At 47.0% G+C, this 26,593-nt stretch overlaps 1 protein-coding gene across 4 annotated transcripts in view; it reads right to left on the bottom strand.

Annotated features, from left to right (window-relative positions):
• Positions 1–6,326: 6,326 nt before the first annotated feature.
• The window catches only part of Wasf3 (WAS protein family, member 3), a 90,007-nt gene continuing 69,740 nt past the window's right edge, over positions 6,327–26,593 (bottom strand). For 2 of the 4 annotated variants that reach the window (XM_005406347.2, XM_005406348.1), the window contains 6 exons: positions 23,745–23,862; positions 18,890–18,931; positions 15,244–15,410; positions 14,178–14,444; positions 12,512–12,879; positions 6,327–9,320 (listed from right to left, as the gene is read on the bottom strand). In XM_005406347.2, the coding sequence (XP_005406404.1) occupies positions 9,163–9,320; positions 12,512–12,879; positions 14,178–14,444; positions 15,244–15,410; positions 18,890–18,931; positions 23,745–23,862 (1,120 nt within the window). In that variant the 3' untranslated portion in view covers positions 6,327–9,162. Of the gene's footprint in view, positions 9,321–12,511; positions 12,880–14,177; positions 14,445–15,243; positions 15,411–18,755; positions 18,932–23,744; positions 23,863–26,593 lie in introns of all 4 variants that reach the window. The other 2 variants (XM_005406349.2, XM_005406350.2) reach the window with 2 other exon arrangements.

Here is a 26,593-nt window from a genome sequence, read left to right as displayed (position 1 = left end):
GGGCCTTCTGCTGCTCCCTCCTTAACAGCGGCGGAGGAGCTGCCGCAGGAAGCCCCACCTCCTGCCCGCAGGGTCCCCGAGGGAGGTGTTTGTCCTAACCTACTTTCAGGGACCGACTCCTTCCTTTCAGCGCGGCCAGGAACGAGGCCAGCGGAGATGGGGAGGGCAGCTCGGCTCCAACCTGCTTAGCACCAGCTTCCTGTGGCACCCTGGCCCCGCGGGACAGACTAGGGTGTGAGTCAGAGCGAGGTCAGGCCCCTCAGGACATAAATCGGCCTCTGGCGCTTGTCCTAGCAGAGGGCGGACCACCCAGGACGCTCACTCTGTTTCCCGCTTACAGCTAACAAAGTAAATGGGTGAGGTGAGGCTCGGAGGCCCCAGAGGGCCCTTCTGAGGGAACCAGAGAGAGCACCGCAGGGACACTGGGCCAGGGTCTCTGTGAAAGGCCTGGCCTGGCTGCTGCCCCGCCCCAGCCAAGGTTAGGGGTCTGAGCTACTGTTGTTCGACACCATTCCCTCCTCCACGGCTGCCGGAGGGAACCCGGCCATGGCCAGGAGCTGCCTCAGTCCGGGAGACCGGTGAACAGACCAGGAAGCTGGGAGTGTGGGGAAGATGGGCCCTGGAAGGAGGGCAGGAGTGCTGTGCTCAAGGGGGGCAGCAGAAGAGACGGCGCTGATTTGGCCTGTGCAGCCCCGGCCGTGCTGTGGCTGCAGGGACCCAGGGGAGGCCGAGGGCAGAGAATGCGGCTAACACCTTCTCACTGGGAAAGGGAAAGGCCCATCCGTGCCTGACAACAGCAGACGCAGCCCACAGGCAAAGGCCAGACCCTGCCTCCCCTCCCAAGCACTGGGGATCGGAGCTGCCCGGGATTTCTGCTGGTACCAATGTGTCCCCCAAACGCATGTGTTGGGAACGCCACACGCCAGCGCTGGGAGTCGGCCTGCGGAGGGCAGTGCAGGGATTCATGCTGCCGTCTGCAGGGCGGGTTTGTTACCGCAGCTGAGGGTTTCTTAGAAAAGGCGGGTTCAGGTCCTTTTCAGTGTCTGCCATCCTCCTTGCCCCCCACCCTCTGCCATGGATGATGCAGGTTCTCGGCAGATGCCAGCACTTGGTGCTGGACCTCCCAGCTACAGCACTGAGACAGTGAATTCCCGTGTGTGTGATAAATTACTCAATACACAAACAGGCTGAGACAAGGCCTGCGGACACTCTGCGCTCTGTGCAGTCAGGACCCATCCATAAAACCAGGTGAGCTGGGAGGCGGAAGGGCAGGCGGTCTGGGAACAGGGAGAGCTGCTCTGCAAGGCAGGTGGCCTGGTTACCAGACACAGTATTAGACCCCTGCCCGCGGGTCCAAAGATGGAGACAAGCAGGTCGCTATTCAGCGGTCCTGTGGGCCGGCTTCCACCTGCTGCAGCCCGGTAGCCAAGGGAGGCCGGGCGGGAGGCTGGGCACCGCCGCGAGTCTGTGTGGCACTGTCGGTCACCTGACCGATGGCCCAGACCAGCGCAGGTGGCCTCTCTGCTTTGAAGCTTGTGAGGCCAGGTGCCCAGAGCAGCACCTGTTGTTGAAAGTGCAGTAATACTCTGGGCACCGGAGACCCTGGGTTCCAGGGCTCCTGCCCAACACTGTGACCCCATCTGAGATGGGCTCAGAACGCTGCACCCCAGGCTGCTCGATGTGGGTGCTGTGGAAAAGCTGTCTCAGCCCGGAAGGCACTGAAGCGGCTCCCTACCCGGCTGCTTCACCCGTGTTCAGGGGCATCTCAGCCCCGGGCCGTTGTACAACCGCTTCTGGGAGGGTTTGGTACTTCAGGTTATGGTCTGGGGCTTATGCAGCCCCCAACTTCTGGGGCTCTCAATCCCTGAAATCCAAAGTGGCAGGAAATGGAAGCTGTGGATGAGAAGAGAAGCCCCAAGCTGGAGGCTCCGGGAGAGCGGAAGGACGGCCACAGCTGTGCTGACCTGTGTGCGCCCCCGGCCACCAGCCAGTGTGAGGACAGAAACTGGACTCCCAGGGGAGCGACATCTACAGAGCACCCAGGGAGGTACCCAGAGTTGCTGCAGGCACCCGCCCGAACAAGAGGGCACGGCCTGACTCCCCGCGGAGAGACGCCGAGGACGGTGGGGCTCCGAAGGGCGAGCTGTGCAGGGCCCAGGGAGGATGACCATGGTGTCCTGTCTGTCCTAGACTCAGGGCACATCCTTGAAACCAGCTCCAACCAATTGAGCACCCAGGCCCTTGAAATAGTAAAAAGGCATTTTAAAGGAGCTGACAGCGACCACCCTAATATAATCACCACTATCCTCACGTGTGTGGGCAGAAGGTACGCTGTGAGCCACTACCTCACATACATGCACAAAAGGCAGCACCTCAGCAAGGGCAGTGCTAAGGGCCACTGTGTTCTCAGGATGTGCGGACTGCATATTCCCAAACTGTTTGACTTCCGCGTGTACTGGTTTTAGAGCAGAACAGCTGAAGGACATCCCTGAAATATTAAATGGTTTTCAGTGTCACTTCCTGATAAGGACTGAGTTTTCTAAACTGCGCTGACCTGGCACACTTTCTTGGTTTTTCCTCATGGTAGGTAGTTTTCCCTCAATTATCAGCTCATCGCCTCTAACTAATCACGGTGCTATATTTGAAGCTGCTATTACCAACGCACAAAGAAATTACCAACGAACAAAGAAAATGCAGTGGGAAACTAAGAAGGCTACCTGTACACAGCACCAGGACAGTACTGTTGTGTTTTGGCAAATGTCCAGGTACCAGCTTGGTAAAGAGAGTATCCTATAAAGACAGACCTCTGTCATCAAAGTCTCTGTTAGACATGTCGACAAGTTACCCACACTCCAAATTAAAAATGCATGTTAGCACCTCTATGTCACTACTGAATTTATGGCATACAAATTACAGTATAGGCGTGGTGGTGCATGCCTATAATCCTAGCATTTGGGAGGCTGAGGCAGAAGGATCACTCTGAGGTCAGCCTGGGCTCCATACTGGGTTCAAGACCAGCCAGAGTTACATAGTGAGACCCTGTCTCAAAAAACAAACAAACAAAAAAGCAATTACAGTACAGTACAAAGTGCTGTAACAATATGAACTCTTGCTGATGTACATCTAAGAGAATCAGGTAGTGAGGCCATCAAGAAGTGATTTTTAAACTTTTTGAGAGTGTAACCTCCTGGGGTGGGCGATGTGGTTCAGTGGTAGAGTGCTTCCTTAACACGTGTGAGGCCCTGGATTCCACCCTGTGTGGCTAAACAAGGTAGTATGTTATTTGTATAGATCTATTCCTGAAACTAAATGTACAGTGTTGAGTGAAAACACTGAGGTTATCTGAACAAAAAAGTTGGGGCTGGGGTTAAGGCTCACATTTTGTTAAGCCTGTCAGTCTCAGTTCTCCATTACTCGTGTGCTTGGTTTTGTTTGCACACATTAGAACGTTCTGATTCACAGAAATTAAGACATGCCAACAGTAAATGTTTCACTGTGCACCACGCAATCTTTGGAAAGCACTTAGTTAAGGAAAAGATACAAGCTTTATTGTGGAGGTCTTTCCAAAAACAAGGTCATCTGGCAGGAAAAAAAGTGCTGGTCATCTGCTATGTTCTGGCTTTCAACACCACTCTGCATTTAAAACATTTTAAAAAATTCATTACATCAAGTATTTATAGATGAGGCTCCTGGGACGGAGGACCAACTTATTCCAAACCAACTCTCTACAGATAACGTTTATAAACTGGAACAAACACAGCTATGGAAAGTGCTGGACAAAAATAAAAAAAGCAAACACTGGAGGGGAACTGATGTTTGGAAAGGAAAATCTTTCAGTGCCTTTCCTGATTTTTAATTGGTTTTTGTCTGAGGGTGGGCCTCATCCTGCCAAGCAGGACAACTAAGCTTGAATGGAAATTCTGCAGTCTAGTTGGCTTAACCCACACGCTACGGGCTTAAAAAATCAGAGAACCAAGCTCAAAGTGACCCAAACAGAAGTGAGAGAGGAACTCAGGAGAACTAGACAGGGGATATAAAAATTGTGCAAAACCTTGGTAAGTCCAACTCTTAAGTGGCCGGCTAAAGCTAAAAGAACTTGAGAAGCTTCTGCTTCTGGGCATGTAGACACAAAGAGCCAAAGCCTGGTCCTGGTGTAACGATTTCCTTCAAAGAAAAGCAGTACTTTCAGAAGCAATATAATAGAAGCCAGAGTCTCTCAAGTGTATCACACTCAGTTCTGGATACAATCCAAGACTACCAGGCACACACTCAAGAGAAAAAGCAATGAAGAGAAATTGATCCTGAAATGATGAAGATGCTGGAATTAATGGAGAAGCGTTTTGAAGGACCTAGTATATACTCAAAGACACAAAGGAAAATAGGTTTATAAAGAACAGGTAGGAAATCTTAGCAGAGAAGTAAAACTTATAAAAAAGGACCAATAAGAAATTCTACTAGAGTGGAAAAATATAATCTCTGAAAATAAAAAAAACTATATGGGCTTAAAAGCAAATTGTAGATAACAGAACAATCAGTGAACTTAACAATAGATTAAAAAAAATTTCTAATCTGTAGAACAGGAAGAAAATAAATCTTTTACATTGAAAGAGTATCAAAGACTTTGGCCAGTATCAAAAAGTTGAACATATGTATAATAGGAGTATTAAAAAGGATAGAAAGGAGTAGAAATTTGAAAAATGCTAAGAAAGATACATACTTACAGACTGAAGCTCAGTGAACTCTAAGGAAGATCAATTTACAGAAAATCACATCTGAGGAAGTGAAGCAACATTGCTAGTGTACACCGACTTTGCAAAAGAAGAAAAGAAAAAGTCTGGCTGTTCTTACAAAACTTCTATGACACAGCAGTCTCACTCTTGGAATATATCCAAGATGGATGAATGCATATATCCAGAAAAGACTTGACCAATCTTACAAAAGAGGACAGATAAATCCATTGTGTTCCTACAGTGAAACACTGCTTAGTGATAAAAACAGAATACAACTGTTTATACCTGAAAGGGCATTAATGAGCTTCAAAAGCATATGGAAAGCAGCCGCGGAGAACCATCGTAGTCATGCTGTCGTCACTGAGATGCAACACCTGACCGTCCCTGACACCCACGCCTCGGAGCACGAGAGGTCGCTCATGTTTTCAGCCCATCGCTGGCCAACTCCAAGACAGGAAGTGCATGGAGCACAGCTGCCCATGCCACGGCGACCAGGAAGCAGGGAATGAGGGTTGGAGCCGGGGAGGGAAATCCGTCCCTCCGGGTCACGACCCCAGTGACCGTCTCTTCCCACCAGGCTCCGCCTGTCCACATGCGTGAGAGCCCCTACCAGGCCTCAAGTACTTGTTGAAGAAGCTCCTCTTCTGCTGTATAATGACAGCTACTCAATCACTATTTATTGCTGCCTAGTAAGCATCACGCACCACACCCGATAAACACAGCATGGCAGTTTACAGGAGGCCTGCGCCTGCTCACGAGCTCAGTGTGGTGGGAACACACTCAAATAAGGAGGAAGCCACGCATCCTCACAAGTAGTAATAGGAAATACAGGGTACTTGGTCAAACACTCCATAAAGGGGCAGACCGTTTACTTTTTATTTCGAAAGTAACTGGAAACTCATTCGTCCCTCTAAGTCATTTAACAAGAGGCGGCTTACCGTCCAGCAGATTGGGCATCACGCCCTGGCTCTCAGGTTCGAAGATGAGTAAGGTCCGTCTGGCCGGAGCATGCAGACTGGTGGGAGGCTACAGGGAACCCAGGACACTGTGATACAGCCGTGATACACACGGCGTGCCTGGCTGCTCAAATACAGCTATTACACGCACCTGTACTCCAGCCTGGCTTCGTGAACGTGGCCACGCCTACCCCCCGTCTGGACTCCTCCTGCTGCCCACATGAAATACCAGCGCTGGGCTGAGGTTCTGCATCTGGCCATGCCCCCGGTGAACAACCTGACCTCACCCTGGTTTTGTCATACATCAAACAGAAGGTGTATCTTAAAAGACTGCTTTAAGGAGTAAGTGAAACATAAGCACTGGTCGCTACTGTTACCAAGACAAAACATGGCCAAGATCCTCTGTGCCCGGAATATGTGGTCCCTGCTCCTCCAGAGGCTCTTCTCACAGCCCCAGGGCTCCCGTGAGGCTCCACCAGAGAAAGCGGGCTCAGCTCCTGGCCACACGAACACTATGTAGAAATTAACTGGCAACCAGAGTAGACTCTGATTACAAAAGGGCTAAATAGAAACCCCACACTAGTCCCAAATTCTGCCCGGAAAGAGTCAGGCACACGACACTACCATCGCCAAGAGAGCCTTTAGGGTTAAAAGTGTAATTTTATTTAGATGTTACTTGTACATAATCTATAGTAAGATATACAAACAGATAAAAATCGTTTGACAGGATTTTTTAATACCACTTTCAATGTACAACAGCATTGGTTATACTGCAAGATGACAGATACTCTGCTTCATAAAACAAAAGTTACTTGCTACTCTGGTTGATACATTCCCACTACTCTTTAATGGATTAAAATGTATCATGTATTTCAGTCGCAAATTATTATAAACTTTTACAACTTAGACACTTGGTGCTCATAAAAGATGTGGATCTTGCTAAAAATTTACTGAAATGAAAACATTAATTTTCTAGTAGCGTCTTTAGTAAAACACCAGCAACCAAACCTCATGGCTGGGGCTAAGAGTGCACAATCCTCCGCCCTGACGCGTGGACTCCGGCGTCTTCCCACCCGCCGCCTGGGTCTGCACCGCAAGGAAAAGCTTGTGGGACAGCAACTAAAATGTACGCAAGGGATAAAGCTGGGAACAGGTGATAAATGTGATTCAAAATCTGAAATTTACATAAGTGAAATGTGCTGCTGAATGATCTTCTCCATTTGTTTTGTCAATACTTTTTGAAAATGAAAGCTGAAAATCCAGACTCTTCACTTTGTTCATGCAGTATCATATCCGATCTGAATTTAAAATTTTATGCTAAATCAAATTCATTGAAAAGATACTCTAAAAATAATTTGATTTGCATCTTCGTAATCCTCCCTTCTATTAAAGGTTACTGAAAACAGCAGGGCAGAAGCTTTCTCACTACACATACAAATCAAATTAAATATAACCTGTTGATTAAACTATAGGACAAGTAATGACTGACAGGCTCATGAACATTTGTGATAAACTGCCACTAACCGTGTTGTACAGGGATAAGGAGAAGGAGCCCTGACATGGACAGTAGCTTGAACGTGCTCCCTTCGGCCTGGGAACGAAGGGCCACACAAAACAAAGAAGAGCTACCAAGGGAGCCAGGAGTGACCGGGGGCCCCGACAGCAAGGAGCGCAAAGGCCGGCTGTTACACTGAGGACGAAAGAACACTGGAAACGCTCAGAGTCCCGGGGAGATGCCAGCACAGCAGGTCTCCACACTGGAAGGAAGAGACAGGAAGTTAAGTGTATTAGTAGCAACTAATGTTCAAGGAAATTCCAGGGACAGCCCCGCGGCGAGCAGCTCCAGCGCGAGGTGCTCACAGGGAGGAGCGGCGGCAGGTGCAGCAGAGAGGGCTCAAACATGGCCAAGTGGGTCTTGGGAAGGAGTGCAGACATCAAGCTTTTTAGTTTCAAATCTAGTGACCAGAGTCCAGCGCACGGGGGGCAGGGACACACGCCTACGACAGACGCCCCAAGCCAGCCAGTGCCCCTGCAGAGCGCAGGGTGAGACGGGGGCAGCTGGCTGGTTTCCCCAGAGCTCTCCCTCCTGTCCTGCTGGCATCCTCCCTGCAACTAACACAGTTCTGCTGGCGCTCACCGGAACTTCCCAGACCTGCATCCGGCGGGAATATTGCAGGCTGGGAAGCGCGCTGCAGCAAGGGAAGTGTCTCCACACACTTCCACCCGTACCTATGATCCAAGCCTGAGCAGTTACGAACTCTGAACAAGCAGTTACCTTCCACCTGGAATTACAGAGCAGAAGCTGTGCTTCTTTAGTTCCTGGTTTGCCTGAGCCGGTCTGAGATCGCCATGTGGCAGGAAGAACAGGGCAGCAGAGGGGAGAGCAAAGTGCTCAGCTATGGGCTGAAACGAGGTCGCGTGGTGAGGTACCTCCTAAAATGTCATGTGCCGGTGATACAAGAGAAGAGAGCCATGTGCTTCTAGGACGGGTGAAGGCCACGCTCGCAGGGCTGACCCTGGACTGGCCACAGCACCGTGAGAGGTAAAGGGGTATCATCCTCTTTCATTTAAACCTAAGCTTCTGTAACGTGGACCAAGTGGAGCTGCCCCTCTGCACCATGGCCTGCACTGCCTGCCATGCTGACCAGCTGGCTGCTGCGGCCAGAGACAGCCTGCATCTGTTCTGGCTGGCCGCTGCCCCAGCCACCAGGGCAGGCCAGTATTGCAAGTGGCATCCCGGCGGCCCTGAGGGGGATCGGCCCTTGTTCTCATCTACATTACTAATGCGTTGCTGAAACCTCACAAAAATCATCAACAAGTGCTGAGTGAACTCATCGTCCACAGGGAACCCTGCCTGAGAAAGGCCCTTCCAACTTCACATTTGACGAGTGAGTGCAACGGCAGGAAAATTATTCAACCAAGCATTCATCTTCATTCAGAGGCTACCACGCCAATAAGCTGAATGCAGGAACATTTGATTCTCCTGAGTTGCTAGACCGTTCCCTCTAGAACCAATTTCTTCCGAAAACACATTATAATAAAAAAGGAAAACAAAAGGTAAAACAGTATCACTGGTCAGAAGACATCACTCTGACAGTCGTTAACCTTGCAGAGACTTCACACCAGGCAGCTTCACAAACACACAGCAAGTCTACAGAATCGTAATGATCAGTAAGAGTAAAGTAAATACTTTTACAGCCAAGAGGGAAGCAGGATGCTGTTTTCAGGACAATGCAATAGTTACGGCATATCTCCTCGTGTGCAGCGTGATGTGCTATGTTCAGTGGCACTTAAGTATTACACAGTAAATACTGAAAAACCCAGAATTCTTGGATGTGCAGAAGCAATATCACATCATTAATACAAAAGGTGCTAAGCTACAGATTATAGTACCACTATCTAGGTGCCGAGACCACCGGGGATCCCCAGTCCACTTCCAGTGTCCTGGCGGTCCCCCGCCACGCGGCCGCACAGCCTCAGTCGGACCAGTCATTCTCATCGAACTCGGAGTCGTCGTCGGAGTCGCTGTACTCCACGGCAATGCGTCTGGATAGGATAGTGGCCACATCGTTCCCGACGGGCTCCCGCTTGGCTTCCTGCTCACGCTGCTCCTGCACCTTTTTTAGCTGGATTCCTAAGAACACAAATGTGGGGTTAGAAATCAAGTCCCTTTATTTGTCCCAAGTAAAAGGAAAATGAACTAATGGGTCTGACTTTTCTGCTGAGCTAAGGACAGAGTTTTAGAAATCTGTGGGGAGCAAAGAACATGCGAGTCCATTTTAAGAAAGCTGGTTATAACTGGTCCACATGAGCACCATCAAAGCAAGTTCTAAAGCCACGACATCCCGTATGTTAGCCACCAGCCGCTTTAAACATGCAGTGATGTGGGGAGAGGCCCAAACTGGATAGTCAGTGTGGAAGACCTCCGTCACCACAGAACACCCGATGGACAGTGCCTTAGGAGGGAACGGAGGGGCCTCTGCTCCAGCCCCTTATGTTGGGAATGAGTGTAAGATAAACTACCTATTGGACTATTTAGTAACAATGTATCTGATGACTTAACGTGTATCATTTTTTAACTTTTTCTTCTGAAACAATCTCAGATTTACAGAACAGCTCTAAGGTCAGTAAAGAAACATTCCCCTACCACCTTGCCTCCACTCCCCAACTGCTAACACCTGACCAGCATTTTCCTGCCTTTTCTCACTCTCACAGACGCCCCTCTCCGGACTGTTTGGAGCATACTGTTCCCTCAGCCCCTAAACGGCTCAAGGGCGAAGTTCCTTAAAAAAAACAACATCAGAGAATCAGCACAGATCCAATGCTGCTAGGTTAATCCTACAAGCATTATTCAAACTGTATCAGTAACAGTAAGTCCCCGACTTACACACGAGCTCCCTTCCAAGAGAATGTTTGTAAGTCAGATTCTTTCATAGGTCGACAAAGCCAGCCGTGTCCACCTTTGACACAAATATGCAGTGTGATGCATAGAAAACCAAGCCTCCACGTCACCGCCACTCTTCCCCGCGCTTGTGGACACCCCACTGAGCGCCGTGCCGTGGACACCACCGCTCTGTGCAGTGAGGCACAGCAGCACGGCTGTGACCATGTCCGCAGTACGGGAGCTCCTTCCAAGATCTGTTTGCACCTACAAATGTTAGTCACGCGAGGTCTACCCGTACCTGTCAAAGTTTACAGCTTGAACGTTCCTAAGTCAGGGACTTACTGTAAACTCAATGTAATTGCAAACAGAGAAAATTTTCCCTGGCTCAGGATCCAGTGAATTACCTCTGTTGTGTTAATTATCACGGTGAGCAGTAATCCTCCTGTGTCAGCTTCACGGATCAAGAAAGGCCAAGCAGGCTCATGGACTGCACAGGCTTCCCGCTGTGTCGGAGTGCTGCGGACTGTGTCTCGGTGATGAGGAAGCTGACCCATAAAGAAAACTGTGACCGTAACTACCGTGTGGCTTAGAAGCTTCCGGACCTGGTTTGTGGGAGGAGTGTGGAAAGGTGTGGCGCTGGGGGCCCGAGAAGCCCCACAGTGCTACCAGCAGAGCCTTCTGGGTGATTCCAGTGAGAACCCAGGGCTCTGGAACGCTGACAGGGATGCGGCAGTGAAGGCCGGACCCAGGAGTCCCAGTGGGAAACACGGCTTCCACTGCCAGCTGGACTGGAGGCCGTGTATGCCAGGCTTTCACAGAAAATTTGTCTACCTTATTCCCAAGTCCCGAGACTGAGGGAGACTAAGATTAACGGTGGTAAACAAATGTGAAGATAGCCTAACATTTAGGCTCTGGTATGGAAATTGCTGGCTGCTTTTTGCCAGATTTATGGTGAGGATTGGGGACAAAGGGCAAAGTCTAAAACTGTGAAAGGCTTAAAACACCTTCGCCCAGAGGAATTGTGAACTTGCTACTGTCTTTACCTGGAGATTACATGTGGCGGAAGGAGACCTCTGGGTATGAAGATGACAAGGTGGGCACTGTCACTCTGCACCCTAACGTGTCTACTTCACTGGGTTAACACAGCCCCGGCAGATCAGCAGGCCTGCTCCGGTTGTGTCCCGGTGGGTCACAGAGGTGTGGCACTGGGCACCATACCTGGTCCCTCAGCTGGTTCTGACACTGTCCCCTGCTCTGCTCCCGGGCACAACGAACTGGGCAGCTCTGCTCCGCAGGCCCTGACTCCACAATGTTCCTGCCCGGGAACCAGCTCACTACTGACCGAATCCCTCCAACAGTGACTGAAATTAACTTCTCAACGTATCACGTCCAGCAGCAGGACAGCTGACTGACACAACCGTGTTCTGCTGACACCCTATGACCCAGGTAGTTCTTCAGCATTTGTGTTTTATGACCCCCACATTTTTGGAACAGAGGCAGTCTGTATGTAGCACGTCCCTCGTGTTCCTGATTATGTGTTAACCTGCAGCGAACAGGGCTACAGGTATAAAAATGCCAAGTCTAACACTGTCCTATGTTGACTGCAAAGCTGAAATATCTAAGCTTTTCTACCTCTGAGATGTACTGCTTGATGAAATCTAAGTGTATCAATGACGTTCAAGCTACACAGAGAACCCTGGGGTTGCTGGGTAGTGCCCGTCCCTGACCTCAGGCCTGATGGATGGGTGCTCAGAGGAAAGCTCACCCTTTGCTTGTTTTGCTACCTTCTGCTCATGATGAACTGTTACTCCTCTGAGATCCCCCTCTGCCATGCCACCCTGCCTTGGAGCCAGCCGACTGTGGGCTGAAACCTCTACAGACTGTGAGCGACAGAAACCTTTCCTCCTTATCTTTGGATGTTGGGTGTTTTGTCTCAGCAACGAGAAAAGTAACTAAGACAGCCTCCCACCCAATTCTGCCCGACATACTCCATCCTTCTGTTTTGGGATCTGGGAATCAAGGTAGCACTTTTGTCTGACAAAAACATTGTGGTGTTAAATAAATGCTGAAGAGGTATCTTAGATTTTCTTTAAAAAACTAAGTCGTTGATATGAACTCATTTTCTGTTACTTATGTTTCTATCCTTGCAACAGAACGTAGAGAAGGTCCCACTGATCAGCTGACCATTTCTGTTATTTTAGTAAAGCTTTCCTGAATGCCATTTTTGAATTCAATTTCTGAATTATCAATTCATCATGATGTGTTTAAGTGACATCTAAAAAAGAACACTTTAAAAAAAAAAAAAAAAGGCTCCCCGATGTCTGCTCCAAAAACGCATTCATGTACAGAGCCATCACCGAAGGCAACAAGCCTACAGCCAGCTGCAGATCTGAAGAAATCTCTCTGCGAAAGGAAGGCCGCGGAGCCGAGCGTCCACTCACCCATCCGAATGGCGGCCAGGAGGTCACTCCGGGCGTCACTGACGGGCGGCTGCGCAGGCTCGGGACGCTTCGTCTCGGCAGTGGGGGGCCCATGCATCGGGGAAGATGAGAGAGCAGAGCCAGGGCCAGGCGGGCCCGGAGGGGGCGGCGGGGGCCCCGGGGGAGGCGGCGCTGTGACCAGGAGCCCAGCCGAGGGCGGGTGAGGAGGCGCCGAGTACGCGGAGCCGGACGGTGCGGGAAAGGAGGGCTGCACGGGGGTCTGGAGAGGACTGACAAACGCAGTCTGTGCTGAAGGGATCACGGGTGGGGGCGGAGGAGGCGGCGGTCCCGAAGGATTGTAATACTCCATTATCTGTGCCGGAAGCATCCTGATGAACAGACGAGACAGACAGAGTCACCGCGGTAGACAGACAGTCGCAACCCGAAGTCCGCCTGTCCCTCCCAGAGAAGCCCCCGGCCACAGGGGGCACTGGGAGCCGGGCCTAGGCACTGCAGGACGCACAGCGCGCTCTGTAGTCAGTCACTTCCTCGGACTCACATCAGTCATTACGACAGACGCAAGCTCTGTTGAAATGCATCAAGAAAGACCGCTCAAAAAATAAAGCCACTTCCTACGGAGTGCTAAGGTAACACGGCTGGCCACAGAGGTCAAAGCAACAGCAATCACCCTGCAGCCTGCGTGTCTCAAGGAGCTGAGGCTCCCGAACCCGTGTCCTGAGGTTCTGTGGCCACCAAACTGGGAAAACCCTACAAAGCCAAGCCCCACGGGAGCCCAGAGGCGTAGTGTCTGCAGAGTACTCCAGGCTTTGCAACGTTCCACAGTCGAGAAATCAGCTCGAGTCTATTCCACCAAGGGTTCTTCCAGCCAACCGAACCAGACACCTCCCGCCTCTGCACACCTTCAGGGTGTCCTGGCTTCACCAGGGCCCGTGGATAGGGACAGCCAGGGTTATGCCTGCCCCTCTGGGGGCCACGGACATGCGTTTAGATAGCTTTCCTGGACACCGATTCTAAGGAGAGGAACCCTTAGAAAACTAGGGTGCAGCCAAAAGGGGGGTTAACCCATCCAAGTAAAGGTGGGCGCTCACGGTGATGAACACACGCAAAGGCCAGTCTTTCGCAGGACGTGTTGGGCTCCTATCCACAAGACAGAAACTAAAGGCCGTGGAACCAAATGAGCCGAGGGCCCGAGGTCAAGAAGGAGATGACAGGGTCAGCAGAAGTAACGTGATACGGCTTTGTCACCTGTGACAAGCACTGCCTGTGGTTCACTCCGGACACACAGAGAATCTGAATCGGTTCACTGGTCAGCATTCACGCTGTACCAAGGACTCACCCTGAGGACTCACACATACTCAGCCTGTGTGCAGAAGCAGTGCGACGCCAGCCTCAGCCTCCGCCGTACCTGCCACGCTTGCTTAATACAGAGAGTGTCACCACTGCTAGTGTCTAATCCACTTGCACTTGATTATATTTTGCACCTCACCAGGGGCATACACTCATCTCTCCTGAACGGCAGCTCTAAGAGAGTAACACTTAAAAACTAAGCCAAAAAAGAGGGGTTAACTAGCAACGTAAAAGGAAGCACTCTTAGAATTCTAGCACACACAGAAAGACTCAAATCCAAGAACAGATAGCAGCTAGAGCATGAGGAAGAGCGATTTACCCATAATCTGCTGGGGCCATCGGTGCCGAGGCCTGAGACCCCTCCGGGGCTTGGGGAGGAGGTGGCGGCGGCGGCTGCTGAGGTCTGTTTAAGGCCATGTGCCTCGCTGAGGCAGACGGGGGCCGGTACTCATGCTCAGGGGCCTGGTTTGCGGCCCCATGCGGTGGTACGTCGCCAGTAGAATAGGAGGGGGTCACCGGCTGCGGGTGCAGAGAATGGTTGGGGGTAGCCGGGTAAGAGTAATCCGTAACATCTGAAGCATGGGACCTGACGTGGGAGAGATCAGTGGGAGAAACGTAAATTACATGTAAAAATTGTTCTCTAACAGACAGAAGCATATATATAAATAATTACAGTACCAATGCAAAGAAATAAGACATGTATTTCCTTTACCATCAACTAGGTCTAGCCCCACGAGAGCTTCTGAGCAACAACGTAATTATTATTTTAGCAGCAAGCCCCGTGTTACATGGATTCAGATTTGTGCTCTAAGTGAATAAGACAGATCAGCAAGCATGAGAGAGTAGAGCCTCGTTTTCGCAGTGTTTCATATACTTCTTCTCTGAAAGACAAGGCTACAAGACAAACCCCATTTCACTGGGAAGCAGCACCAGACAGAAGATCTCAGCGGCAGTGAAACTGACAGCATATAATTAGAACACACAGAATGGCAGGTGAGCTGGATAAATATGACGAGTAAGAAAAGAAAGAGAAACCCAGAATGCAAGAGTGCACTGCGTTTTTCTTGAGCAGAAGACATTATTTAACCCAGAGGGAAAGAAGCAATGTGGTACACCATGGAAAGGCCCCTTATTTTCTTTACAGAGTCGAGTGCAAAAGTCTAAAAGCAAGAGAAACCTCGCATTAGTGAGCTGAGAGGAGAAAGGCACGAGTGCCCGGGGGAGAGCAGTGATCAGTGGGCGTGGCCGCCGCGAGGCTACAGGCATTAGTAACAGTCGCACACGGAGGCTGGGTTAAGGAATCAGGTCAGCAGGCTGCACACGGCTCAGGACGCTGAAGCGGAGTGGCCCGGGGCTGGGGGTCCAAAGAAAGCAAAACCACAAACCCTCTGGGCAGCCTGTCCTCTCTCGCGCTCCCTGCCTGCTGCAGCCTCCTCGCGTCACTCATAAATTCAATGCCCATTTTCCTCCTGTCCCACTCTTCTCTTCGTGTCCTCACTTTCCTCACATGCACTTGCTGGCTCCTGTTAGGGTTCAGCTTGTGTTTCTCCCTCTGAAGGAAACAGGCAGACACGCTGGGGTGTGGGAGCACGCCGTGAAGAAGGCACAAACTCAGGGCCCTCCTCTGCGTTTCCGACGGCGGCTTCCCTCGCCGCGACGCGGAGCGACACAGAGCAGCTTACTGAGCGGAAGGGCCTGCTTCCTTTCCCTCTTTCCCTAATTACGGGCCAGTCGCAAATAACAATTCATTTCTCTTCCCTAGTTGTGAGAATGAATTCTACGGTGTGGTGTCCACGTGAGGGTGTCTTCTGAACTATGCAAGTTGCCATAGATTTTAAAATACCTATATTATATATATATCAAATTTGGCCTGGTGGTGGAGCCCAGGGCCTTGGGCATGGCTAAGGAATAGCTCTGTGCTAAGCTACACCCATAGCCCACAAAAATAGTTGTAGACTGGGTCTCACTGCTGTCCAGGTTGGCCTCAGGCTTGCAATCCTACCTTGGCCTTCCTAGCACGTAGGAGGACAGGTACGTGCTAGCACACCCAGCTGAGTTCAGCATATTTTTCATGGGAGAAGAATCTGACGTGTGTTTACAGTTAGTACATTTTGAAAATACAAATACTTGATACCCCAGGGTCACTGACGGCGCGCTTGCCTCTGACTGTGTACCTGTGCCAGTGGCTGTGCGTGCCGCTTTTAGAAGGAAACAGTAATCCAGCAAAACATGGAGTGCCTCCGAGGGTACGCAGGGCAAAAACTATAAATCCTGCGGCAATCACCCAGTGCTAGCCTTGTGAAGTACCTCTGCGACTCAGGGCCAAAAGCAGTCAAGAAAATGGGGCCAACCAGACAGAGGCCAAAGCAACGGTAGAGGCTCTGGTGGCGAAAGGGGGCTCCGGTGAGGACAGGCAGGGGGAGCAGAGGGCCTGGTCGGCTGAGCAGTGAAGGACCTGAGGACAAGGGGGTGAGTGGCAGCAGGCAGGAGCAGTGGGGAGGCAGCAGGGCGCTGCGGGGGGATGGACGCGGAGGGGGAAGCGGGGAGCCGCCACCAGCCACAGCCAGTACCACAGGAAGGGAAGCAGGGCAGTCCTGGAGCTCAGTGATGACCGGCAGCCGTCTGCAGAAAAGAGAAGGCGCAGGTGAAAACACACGGCACTGAAACACAAAGCAGGCGGATCTGCAGTGGAGATTCAGTGGGAAACCCACGGCCCGGGGCAGACAGGCAGGCAGGCCGCGCGCGCTGTAACAGGGTCCCCCACAGGATGACAGAAACACAGCTGGGCGCCACAGGGTGATGCTTCCCGGGCTCGCTGAAAGAGAGCCGGTTACCGGAGGCAAGCGTGTCAGCAGCGCGCATCTTACACACCCTCAGAAGCAAACCATCCTTCACGTTCTGTCGTGAGGGCAAAAATTCAAGATCAGTTTATGCGGGCTGGGTTGAAGTACATCACTTCCATGAATGTCATGAAACTTGCTATTACGTTTCCCTCAGTATGGGGAAACACATTTCAATGATAGAATATAAGCATTACAAAACCATGTTTTAAAATGATACCTAAAACATGAAATACCTTTTTTTAAAAAAAGTCAAAACATACGGAACGATTCCAATTGTATAGAAGAACACAGCAGGCACATATACAGAAAAAGACAGACGCTAATACGCCAAGAGAGGTTTCTCTGGCTGATAAGATGATGGATATTTACTTTGTATGTAATTGAAAGATCTAGGAATTATGTCAAATTTCATAAGAAAAAAGGTGCACAGCTTGGTGAAATAAAAAATAAAACTTTCTAAATTAAAGGATACAATCCAAGTACAATGATGAGCTGCAAGCTACTTACGTTAGTAATGGTATGTGTGAACAGTGTGAGCACGAATAGTAGACGAAAGACAATGCTACAGAAATAAAACATAATTCTACTTGCTTTTTGGAAAATCACAGAAATGAAGACATATCTAAACAATATAAATAGGCAGAATACTAAGTAACTCAAACAGCCATGAACTTTCTGCACAACATCTAGCTATTTAACATAAACAATGGAGCACAAATCAATCAACCAAGGGATTTAAAATATCTATTTTCCATTTGCATTGGTTTGAAAAGGGTGTATATGGGATAAAAATAAAGTACATACTTCTGCATGTGTAAACAATCACAACGACATTATTTTGGAAAATAGGATAGCAAATTCCCATCAGTGGAAACTATTCAGTTCATATAGTCCTCCCCACCCCAAGAACTAAGCAGAAAAGTACCATCTTTGATATTAAAATGCAAACACGCAGCTAGAGCTCAGCTAAAGCTCCAATGATCCTCTAACAGTTAACAGCTGTACAGGTAAATTACCTAGAGTCTGCCTGGTCAAATTCACCCAGTGATTCAGGCCTACTCGGGCATGGACGTTTAAGTCCTGCAACTATAGAGTAGGTTCTTCAGCAAGTATTCCCCGTATGAATTTTCTGTTCTGAGGATGGAGGGAGGGCAGAAAGAGAGGGATGTAAAGAGGATTCGGATGTGTTATGTGCATCCATCAACTCCGCACGATGAGTTTAATCCTCATGTACTGAAAATACATACTGATAAAAATGGAAATTAACAAAAAAAGAATTCTATGTTCGAATTTTTAAATGCTGAAGACTTTGAGACTTTATACAAATAAGAGACTACAACTTTGCAAAATCAGAACGAGGACATGAGAACAAGAGTTAAACTGATCAATCAGTTCTTTTTGTCCAAAGAATCCTGCTGTGAAAAATGTGACACAGTGAGCACTTTTTTAAACACCACCAGAATTCTCCCACTGAAATCAGAATACATAAGGTTAATTATCAGAAGTAAGAAGTCAATCTCTTCTGTTCATTGTGTTTTCAAAGGGTTATCAAGAAGAGTGAAAGCATTCCTAAATCACAGTAAATCACCTTATTTTTAGATAATGAAGAACAAAGGAAATTAAAAACTTCAAGCTAAAAGATTTAATGATTATTAAAGTGAAAACTGAAGTTACTACCAATTACCCCAAAACACTACCTCTAGAATAAATAAACAGTAAATTGGACAGAAAAAAAACAGACAAAGTAAGCCAACTTAAAATAATATTGCCTTGGGCTGGGGATATAGCTCAGTGGCATAAGCGCCTGCCTGGCAAGCGCAAGGTCCTGAGTTCATTTCCCAGTACCCTCCCCAAAATATTGCCTTAAAGTATTCAAAATCAATATACAAATAATGATAAGAGAGAATTTTGAAACCTACTGCAAACCATGTCAACCCAAAACTGCTGATGCCTTTCCAAGTTACAGTAAAATCAGGAAACACGCAGAGGGGCCAAGCACCAGGGAAGCGCTGTAACACACATACACACACACACACAAACACACACACACACACCTAGTATCTGGGGACAGGGATCCCTCGGAAGACGCTCCGTGGTGCACACTCTGAGACAACCTGTTGTCGGGTCTAAGCTCTTTGTCATATGCCATCATATTCCACTCCTGGCGCCTGTTTCTGGCTTTTCTAACCTTTTTCACCTCACGGGTGGCGCCATCTATACGCTTTTGCTCCTGATGTCCAGGGAAAAAGAAAGCATGCCAAGACAGAAGGGAGAGGAAAACAGCAGGTTAGATGCAGTTACAATGCACAGGACACAAGGCTGATGCGCACACAAGAGACATTCATATTTCCGTTACCCGCCCTTAGGAACACTCATGACAGCAGACCCCTGTCACCCACGTGACCCGCCAAGACTCCGACACCAAGGTCTTTCACCTAAGCAAAACCACGTGCTACAGTTATAAGAGTTGCTTACCGTCATCTTTGTTAAAAGAAACTGTCACTCTGCTAGGCTTACAGCCTGTTTTAAATATTCACACCTTTTACATCTATACTGCACACCCAAAATATCTGGCAATACTATTCAAAGATACCATTTCCCACAACTATATAATTTTGCCTAGCTTGTTGATATGCAATTATCTTTCAAATTAAACAATTCAAAATAATCTGCCCCCAATTTATAGAAGATTATTACAGAATACTTAAGCTTATTAAAAGTTACTAAAACTAGCTTAACACGAAACAAGACAAAAACTTACCTGCCCCCACACAGGGCCATTCCTGCTATTTGCTGGCAAAAATGTACTCGTTTTAATAAATGCTCAGGTCCTGCGTAGGTTCTTTTTTAAAGGCAAGGACAGCTATTTCTACGTGCATCTGTTAGTTCCTGCTGTTACCTTCCCATGATTCTACGATCTTTAAGGAAGAGGACTGCGTACCCTACCTCATATGCTTCCCTCTTACGGCACTCAAAATGTCTTACATGAGCTCAAGATAAATGCTGGCTCAATGATCCAATCCACACCATGCTTCAAGAATGAGCTTCTACAGCTGACTAAGTGCCAGGCACTGGTAACACAAGCGGGGAACAGATCAAACAAAAATGATACATCTCTACTCTCATGGAACTGGAGGCTTGCAAGCAAGCCTACAAAATGGTATATATAAATGTATCATTCATTCTAAAATATGGTAAAACAGAAGGGTCTTCACATTTCAAAATAATAATAATAACGTACATTATATAAATACATTTATTTTCATGTATGCAGGTATTTATTTATGTAAACATGCATATGCACACATATCCAACACCAGCTAAGTCCTGAAGTCAGGGAGGCTTCCTGCAGTGACTCAGAGACAGATCCGTAGCGTGAACAGGCATTAGTTATGCACACAGCTTGCATCACTGCATGCCAAGAGGAGGGACAAAGCAAGCCAAGGTTCCGAGGAGGAGGGAAGATCCACTGACTCAGGAGAAATAAAAGAAGATAAATGGTGAAGTGGGCAAATGGCCCAAGAACTGAGGGGCAGGGAAGACTCTGAAGGCCATGCTAAAAATTGTGCTCTTTATCTAATGAATAATGGAAGGTTGCTGAGAGGGAGAAGGCAGGGCGGGCAGAGTGAGGAACCTTCTGTGTTGTGCAGAACAAATTACAAGGGGAGAACAGGGATACCAGTTAAAATGCTACTAAGGAGGCAGAGGTAAGAAAATGAAGGAAAAAGAAAAATATGATAAAAGAAGGATGAAACGCTAACAAAGCATTGTAAATGAGGAGAAGAGGGGTTGAAGGAAGGGGTGGGGAGAAATAAACAATAATAAAAAAATAAAATGGCAGATGACTTAAGGGTGAAGTAAACCACAGGTATTTGGAAGCCTTTGATAATGGACCAGCAAAAGATGAGAGCATGAAATGAAAGGTACAGAAGTAGCTAACCTATGGAAGGATGTGTATGCAGATGAGATGGTGGAGGGGTGCTCGTCAAGCAAACTAGCACTTGGGGATGGGAAGACTGTCAAGAGTATCAGCTAGTGTTTCCGTCTTTTAAGACTGAAAGATACTAAGATGCACATCAGACAAGATGATAGTATCTTCCAAAATTTACAATTCACACCCTCTTTATTAACAGCGATTCTACTCTAGAAATGTACCCTAAAAAACTCTGCATCAGTATAAGAAGAACCCACTGCTCTGCTAGAACTGCAGTTGAGCCAGGGACGTAGCTCAGCAGCACAGCACCTGCCTGGCAAGCTCAAGGTCCTGAGTTCAATTCCTGGTACAGAAAAAAAAAAAAAAGAACAGCAGCAACTTATATTTATGGATACACTGATGAGTAAATAATTTATGACTATCGATAGTTCAGGAGATTACATAACTATTAAGAATGGAGTGTATATCTCTAACAGTGTCTGTGGACATCATATGTAGTCCAATTTTATGTACAGAAAGTACTCTGTTGAATGTTCATGTGTGTATTCATTCATGCTTGAAAGGGCTGAAAAACTGTACACCTTACTTTGAAAAGTGGCTGGGTGGGGCTTGCCTTTATTTCCTTCCGGGCAGGTTGAGCACTTTACACCCATACATATTGCGTGCAAACTTTTAAAATCCAAAAGAAAAAGGTGGAGAGAGATTTTGATGTGATCCCAACATGCACCCTGACTAAGAGCCAATGTGTTAACCTAAAAACTATTACTTTTTAAGAGATATCTGCTGACATATTCAGGAATTGAGCTTTGTTTTTACACAGTGGTTCAGCCTCCACTTCTACCTACCAAGATAGCCACAGGACACACATACACAACGTGAAGCAATCATCACAAAATATTAACAGTGATGAATCTACACTGCAGCTACACTGGCCTGCTTACTAAAACCCCTGGCCTATGCCACATGCTTTCCTATCCTAGGATATTCTTAGATAGTTCCACCTAGAAGGTCTGTTAATGAAGCCTACCCACCTTTCCTGGCCGCCAGCCCACCCCTCCCACACCCCTACTCCGCTGAGCTGTCCCCTCACACCTCAGCTTGTGACACCTCTCTACGGCTTCCCTCAGCACCTCACCACGTGCTCGGGGCCACCCCACCAGGTCAGCTCAAGCTCTGCACTTTCCCTTTAAGACACTTACCAACAGTGTTACTACATATTTAAAACTTCCTGCTTGTTTGTTTGTTTTTAAGCATCCAACCAAAGAAAACTGAATTATCTAAACACAATGGCTTGTTATCCCCTAGTTTTTCCTTCAGATTTAGTCAATTTTAAGTGAATGTGACTTAGGTGTCTGAAATCATGGGAATGGAAGGCTATCTCGTCTCCTTTTCTATTCCTCTATGATGCAGACTTGTGTTTACATTTGCAAATTTCTCTGTGAATTCTAGGGGCGTGCATGAGTGTTCACCACCTGTGCTCTTCACTGTACTGTATTTCCACATGCGTGACAGTCCTGCGTTCTCATCAGTTTATCTAGAACTTAGAAGGCATTAAACAAAGGATCATTTTATTAAAATGAATGAGAAATTTTTACCAAAATTTTAAGTTTGAGGAATATAGACTGAGACAAAATAGCAGAAGAAATGACAGATGATTTTGAAAACACAATAATCACACATAAAAGTTTGTTTTCCGTTTAAAGGAGAGTGGCCAGACGAATATTCTCGTCAAAAGGATCTCTGAGAATGGAAACCAAAAGCCTCTTAATAGGACAAATGGTTTTAAATAAAGGCACTTTTGAAATCCCTGGTATTTTCCCTTGTTACTATGAAAAGGTACAGGGTTTAAAACATACATGTCTTAAACATGTTTATAACTGGGCTCTAATTCATGTCTTGCTGCCAGGCTGCCTGAACCACCAGTAATACACACATGACTACCACCAGCTATACAAGCTGCTTGACGGAAACCTGTCATGCACGCGCTACTGGTGGTTCAAGCTGGTGGGAACATAAGAGTATTTCTTTTCCTTTCATTCTTTGCAGAACTCTGTAGTTCTAAGATGTCCCAGTCCAATCTTCCCAAGCCATAAGTATGACAGTGTAAATAGCCCACATCTTCTCTAGCTTTTCCCAGAATCCAGCAGTAGTATCTCGCATCCCTCACCCCTGCCATTTTTTCTTTTCTTTCTTCTTTTTTTTGGGTGGTGGTGGTTCTAGGGATTGAACCCAGGGCCTCACATATGCTAGGAAATATTCTACCACTAAGTCATACCCTCAGGCCATATGTTCCCTTTCTTAAATCTTGTTTTCAAATGCTGAATTTCCTCTATCCTAAATTCTCAATCCTACCTGGCCAATACACCTCAATGCTTCAAAACTAAGACCAGCCTGCAAAATGCTAAGCAGTTCTCTCAGTTAATACACTCTAATATCTGTCAAGCAAATGGAGTCATTGTTAACTTAAATATTAGCAAATACTTGCTCTTAGAGAATTACTCTTCTCAGTGACCTAAGTTCTGGGCCTGGTCCCTTAACGTAACAGGAGCCAGCACATCCTCCCAGGGCTCCCTGGAAGGCAGGTGTTCCGAGCCTTCGGACTGTAAGCCTCTTGCGTACCACTGCCTGCTCAAAAGTCGGCTCAGTCTCAGGAAATATGGGCCGTGGAGAACACGGCTCACACATACTTCCCACCCACTATCAACAGCTCCTGAGGTCTCCATTATAGGGATATGGCAACCCAACAACCAAGCACGGCAAAGGACAAAAAGCACGTCTTTATATCTAATATGCAGTGCTGGTTGCTTTATGAAAATCTGAGGGAGCAGGAGAGTCATAAAACCTGGTTGCAAACAAAACTAAACTTTAAGCCACTATTTTTATTAAAGCACAGCAAATATTAGAGAACAAATCATTATTCATTGAAAAAATGAATTACTGTATTAGACTCAATTGTTAGAATCCTCAGATGAAAACTATAACCTCTAAAACACCTTCAGCATGAAGTTCAACATCTCACCCATTTAAATAAAGAATTTACTGATTTATTTATAAACAAGAATCCCATATACACACTGATACGCACGTTTCCCGCAATGGAATTATGTACCTTCTGACGTCGTTTCTCTTTTCTTTTGTCTTCTGTGTCCTGTAGCATTTTTTCTTTCCAGAGGTCAAAGAAATAGGAAGGATCAGTATAGAACTTCAGCCCATCCTTCTTATCATCTCTACGAATCAATGCATCATAAACCAGGAAGGGAAAGATGGTTAGATGCTTCTATCTAACAATGCAAGGTTAATACTCAAATTTTAACTCAGCAGACATCTGCACGGGTATCCTCACTATCAAGTATATTATTCTCTGAATTTCCTTATTTGAAATAAATGTGGAAACATTCACAGAAAGCGACCTGTTCTATGTAAGAAGGCTAAGGTGGCACTGCAAACTTAGAATGAAGTATAGAAAATGGCTCTGAAAAAGCGCACAATGGCTCACAAACACCAAGTTTTAGTAGCTCAACTATTTCAGGAAAACACTTTACTCCAACACGGTGCTACACACAGATAGATGAATTCTTAGTATAAATACATTCCTTCCTACTCTGGAGATTAAATATTACTGCAATAAAAATGAGTTAGAGTCTGTCCTTTCTCAATCAGGTTTGCCCAATACAGTGGGACCTTCGTTCACGAACTTAATTCAGTCCACAAATTCTGGAAAAGGTGGTCATGTTTGTGTTTGTGTGGGAAAGATGGCTGTAGTCATGTTCATCACTCAATGCAGAGTTGGCAAACGGAAACAAAATTTTGCCAAATACTTTTGTTTGTGAACCAAACTGTTCACAAATAAAGTGTTTGTGAACCAAGATCCCACTGTATCTGTAAATTCAATTAGGAAAGAAGCAAAATACTCACTGTATAAATGTGGCTAGGGAAAAAAGCGCTGAGCAATGTATTTTCAAAAAGACTTTATTCACTTGTAAGTACTGCTGTAATTGCTATGGTCTAACGAGTATTTCAAATGTAAGTTACTCATTTACCATATTACCAAAAATAATGCAACCATTATGAATTAAAATGTAATATAATACAGTAATATAATACAAAACAACCATGGTGCAAGTACAGTCTATCCTGTTGGGGCTGGGGATTTAGCTTAGCGGCAAAGCGCCTGCCTGGCAAGTGCAAGGTCGTGAGTTCGGTTCCCGGTACCGGAGAAAAACCAAAAAAAAAGAAAAAAAAAGTCTATCCTGTTAATGTCTGAAAAAGTATGTGGCCTGCAGACCTCCAAAAAGGAAAACAAAACATGTACATTTCATATTAGTATTTCCACAGCCACTCAGGGCCCGTAAGAGAATCAAAGCAATTATAGAAGCACAGAGAGGAAGAGTTAACGATCAAAGACAGCTTGGAGGAAAGGTGCCTCCTCCGACTGCCTGCCTTGTTGCTTTCTGTGTGCTCCTCATCCTCCAATGCCAAGGACCAGGTGCCTATGACAGCTATTCTAGTCCCCGCGACTGAAAATCACTACTGACAAGCCACACAACTCACTATTTTTTAACCTTGGGTTATTTAATATCTTGCTTTTTCTAGCTTCCCAATTGTAAGCAAGCTGCATGGTAGAGATTTTATTAATAACATTATTGTGAAAAAGAGAATTTGTTCTCCAAGACCCTAGGCTTTGAGTACAGGTAAAGGTCCAAAAACCTGAGTGCAGAACTTGCAGAAAAGGTTAAGAGGTAGAGAATGTATGCTCTTTCATAGGGCGCTAACACTCGAATGAAGACGGGAACATGTATTAATCTGACAAAAAAACAAAGCGGCTATGGTCCTATGTCTACTGTATCTAATCCTTAACTTTTTAGCATTCTGACACTGTCATATTTAAGTGCAAAAGTTTATGTTTTACGTACCCCGACTACTGTTGTATGCATGAATTCAAGCCAGCACCGCTATTATTGAAAATGTTATTAAAAAGTCAAAAACATGTTTTACTTAAAGCGGTCACAAGTTTAAATTCGAGGCTCACAACGCTTCTATTCCCATGTGCTTGAACTCTTTAAATGTGTGCACATCACCTGCAGGAGGGCAGTCTTGTGCCATAAGAAGGCAGGGCTTCTTGCGCATCTCCCAGCCATTTCCAGGGGATCTCTCACTTATCTGACAGAATCTCTCTGTGCACAAAGGGATGCAGTTCAAACTGCCCTTTATTGGCAGAGCTACACTAAACAGTAGCTCCAGACTGTCCTTGTGGACCCTGAGAAAGGACAGGAAACCGGGCTGTGGAAACCTCTGGCCACTCTGGGGAGGGCCAAAGGGCCCCAGGCAGGGAAGTCAAGAAAGCAGGCAAAGAAGCAGTACACTCTCTCCCAGGCCTCTCCACGGCCCTCAGGGAAGCATCGGCTGGCAGAGCTGCCCGGGGCACAGAAGGCCACTGGCCACCACAGTCTGTTCAGAGAGGCTGAAGGAGTGGTCTCTGGGCAGGGCAGAGGGACGAGCCCCAGCACAGGGACAAGCAGACGACATGAAAAGGTGGTGACAGTAGGCACGAGAAGAAACCTCTGTGGTGATGGGCAGCACGAGGGCATTTAATAAAAGCGTATCTCAGTCACCTCTTCCTATTAATTTCTGCAATCCTTATTTTCTATCCTTTTTCTTGGGAGACATAACAGAAGGTTAATCTGGCAATGCTATTTTCAATCTTAGAAAATGCTAACGCTGGTGCATACATTTTTCTGAATTAAGTAACAAATGACTCTGGGGTGCTGATGTAGAGATAGGTATTGTGCTGCATTATAAATGAACTGTGCAAGTCGTTTCCAATTGACTTTGCAAGTAACAAACAACAAAACCACACACAGTGCCACCATGGGAAGTGTCCGCTTCTATGTCTGACAGCTAAAATCAGCGCTCTCACGTCTGCTAGTAAATGTACCTATACCTTAAAATACTAAAACT

The sequence above is a fragment of the Chinchilla lanigera genome, unplaced genomic scaffold (genome assembly GCF_000276665.1).
Source record: "Chinchilla lanigera isolate Chin_1 unplaced genomic scaffold, ChiLan1.0 scaffold00096, whole genome shotgun sequence".
Classification (NCBI taxonomy): domain Eukaryota; kingdom Metazoa; phylum Chordata; class Mammalia; order Rodentia; family Chinchillidae; genus Chinchilla; species Chinchilla lanigera.
Note: the sequence above shows the minus strand (reverse complement) of the source record. Positions and strands in the feature narration are given on the sequence as shown.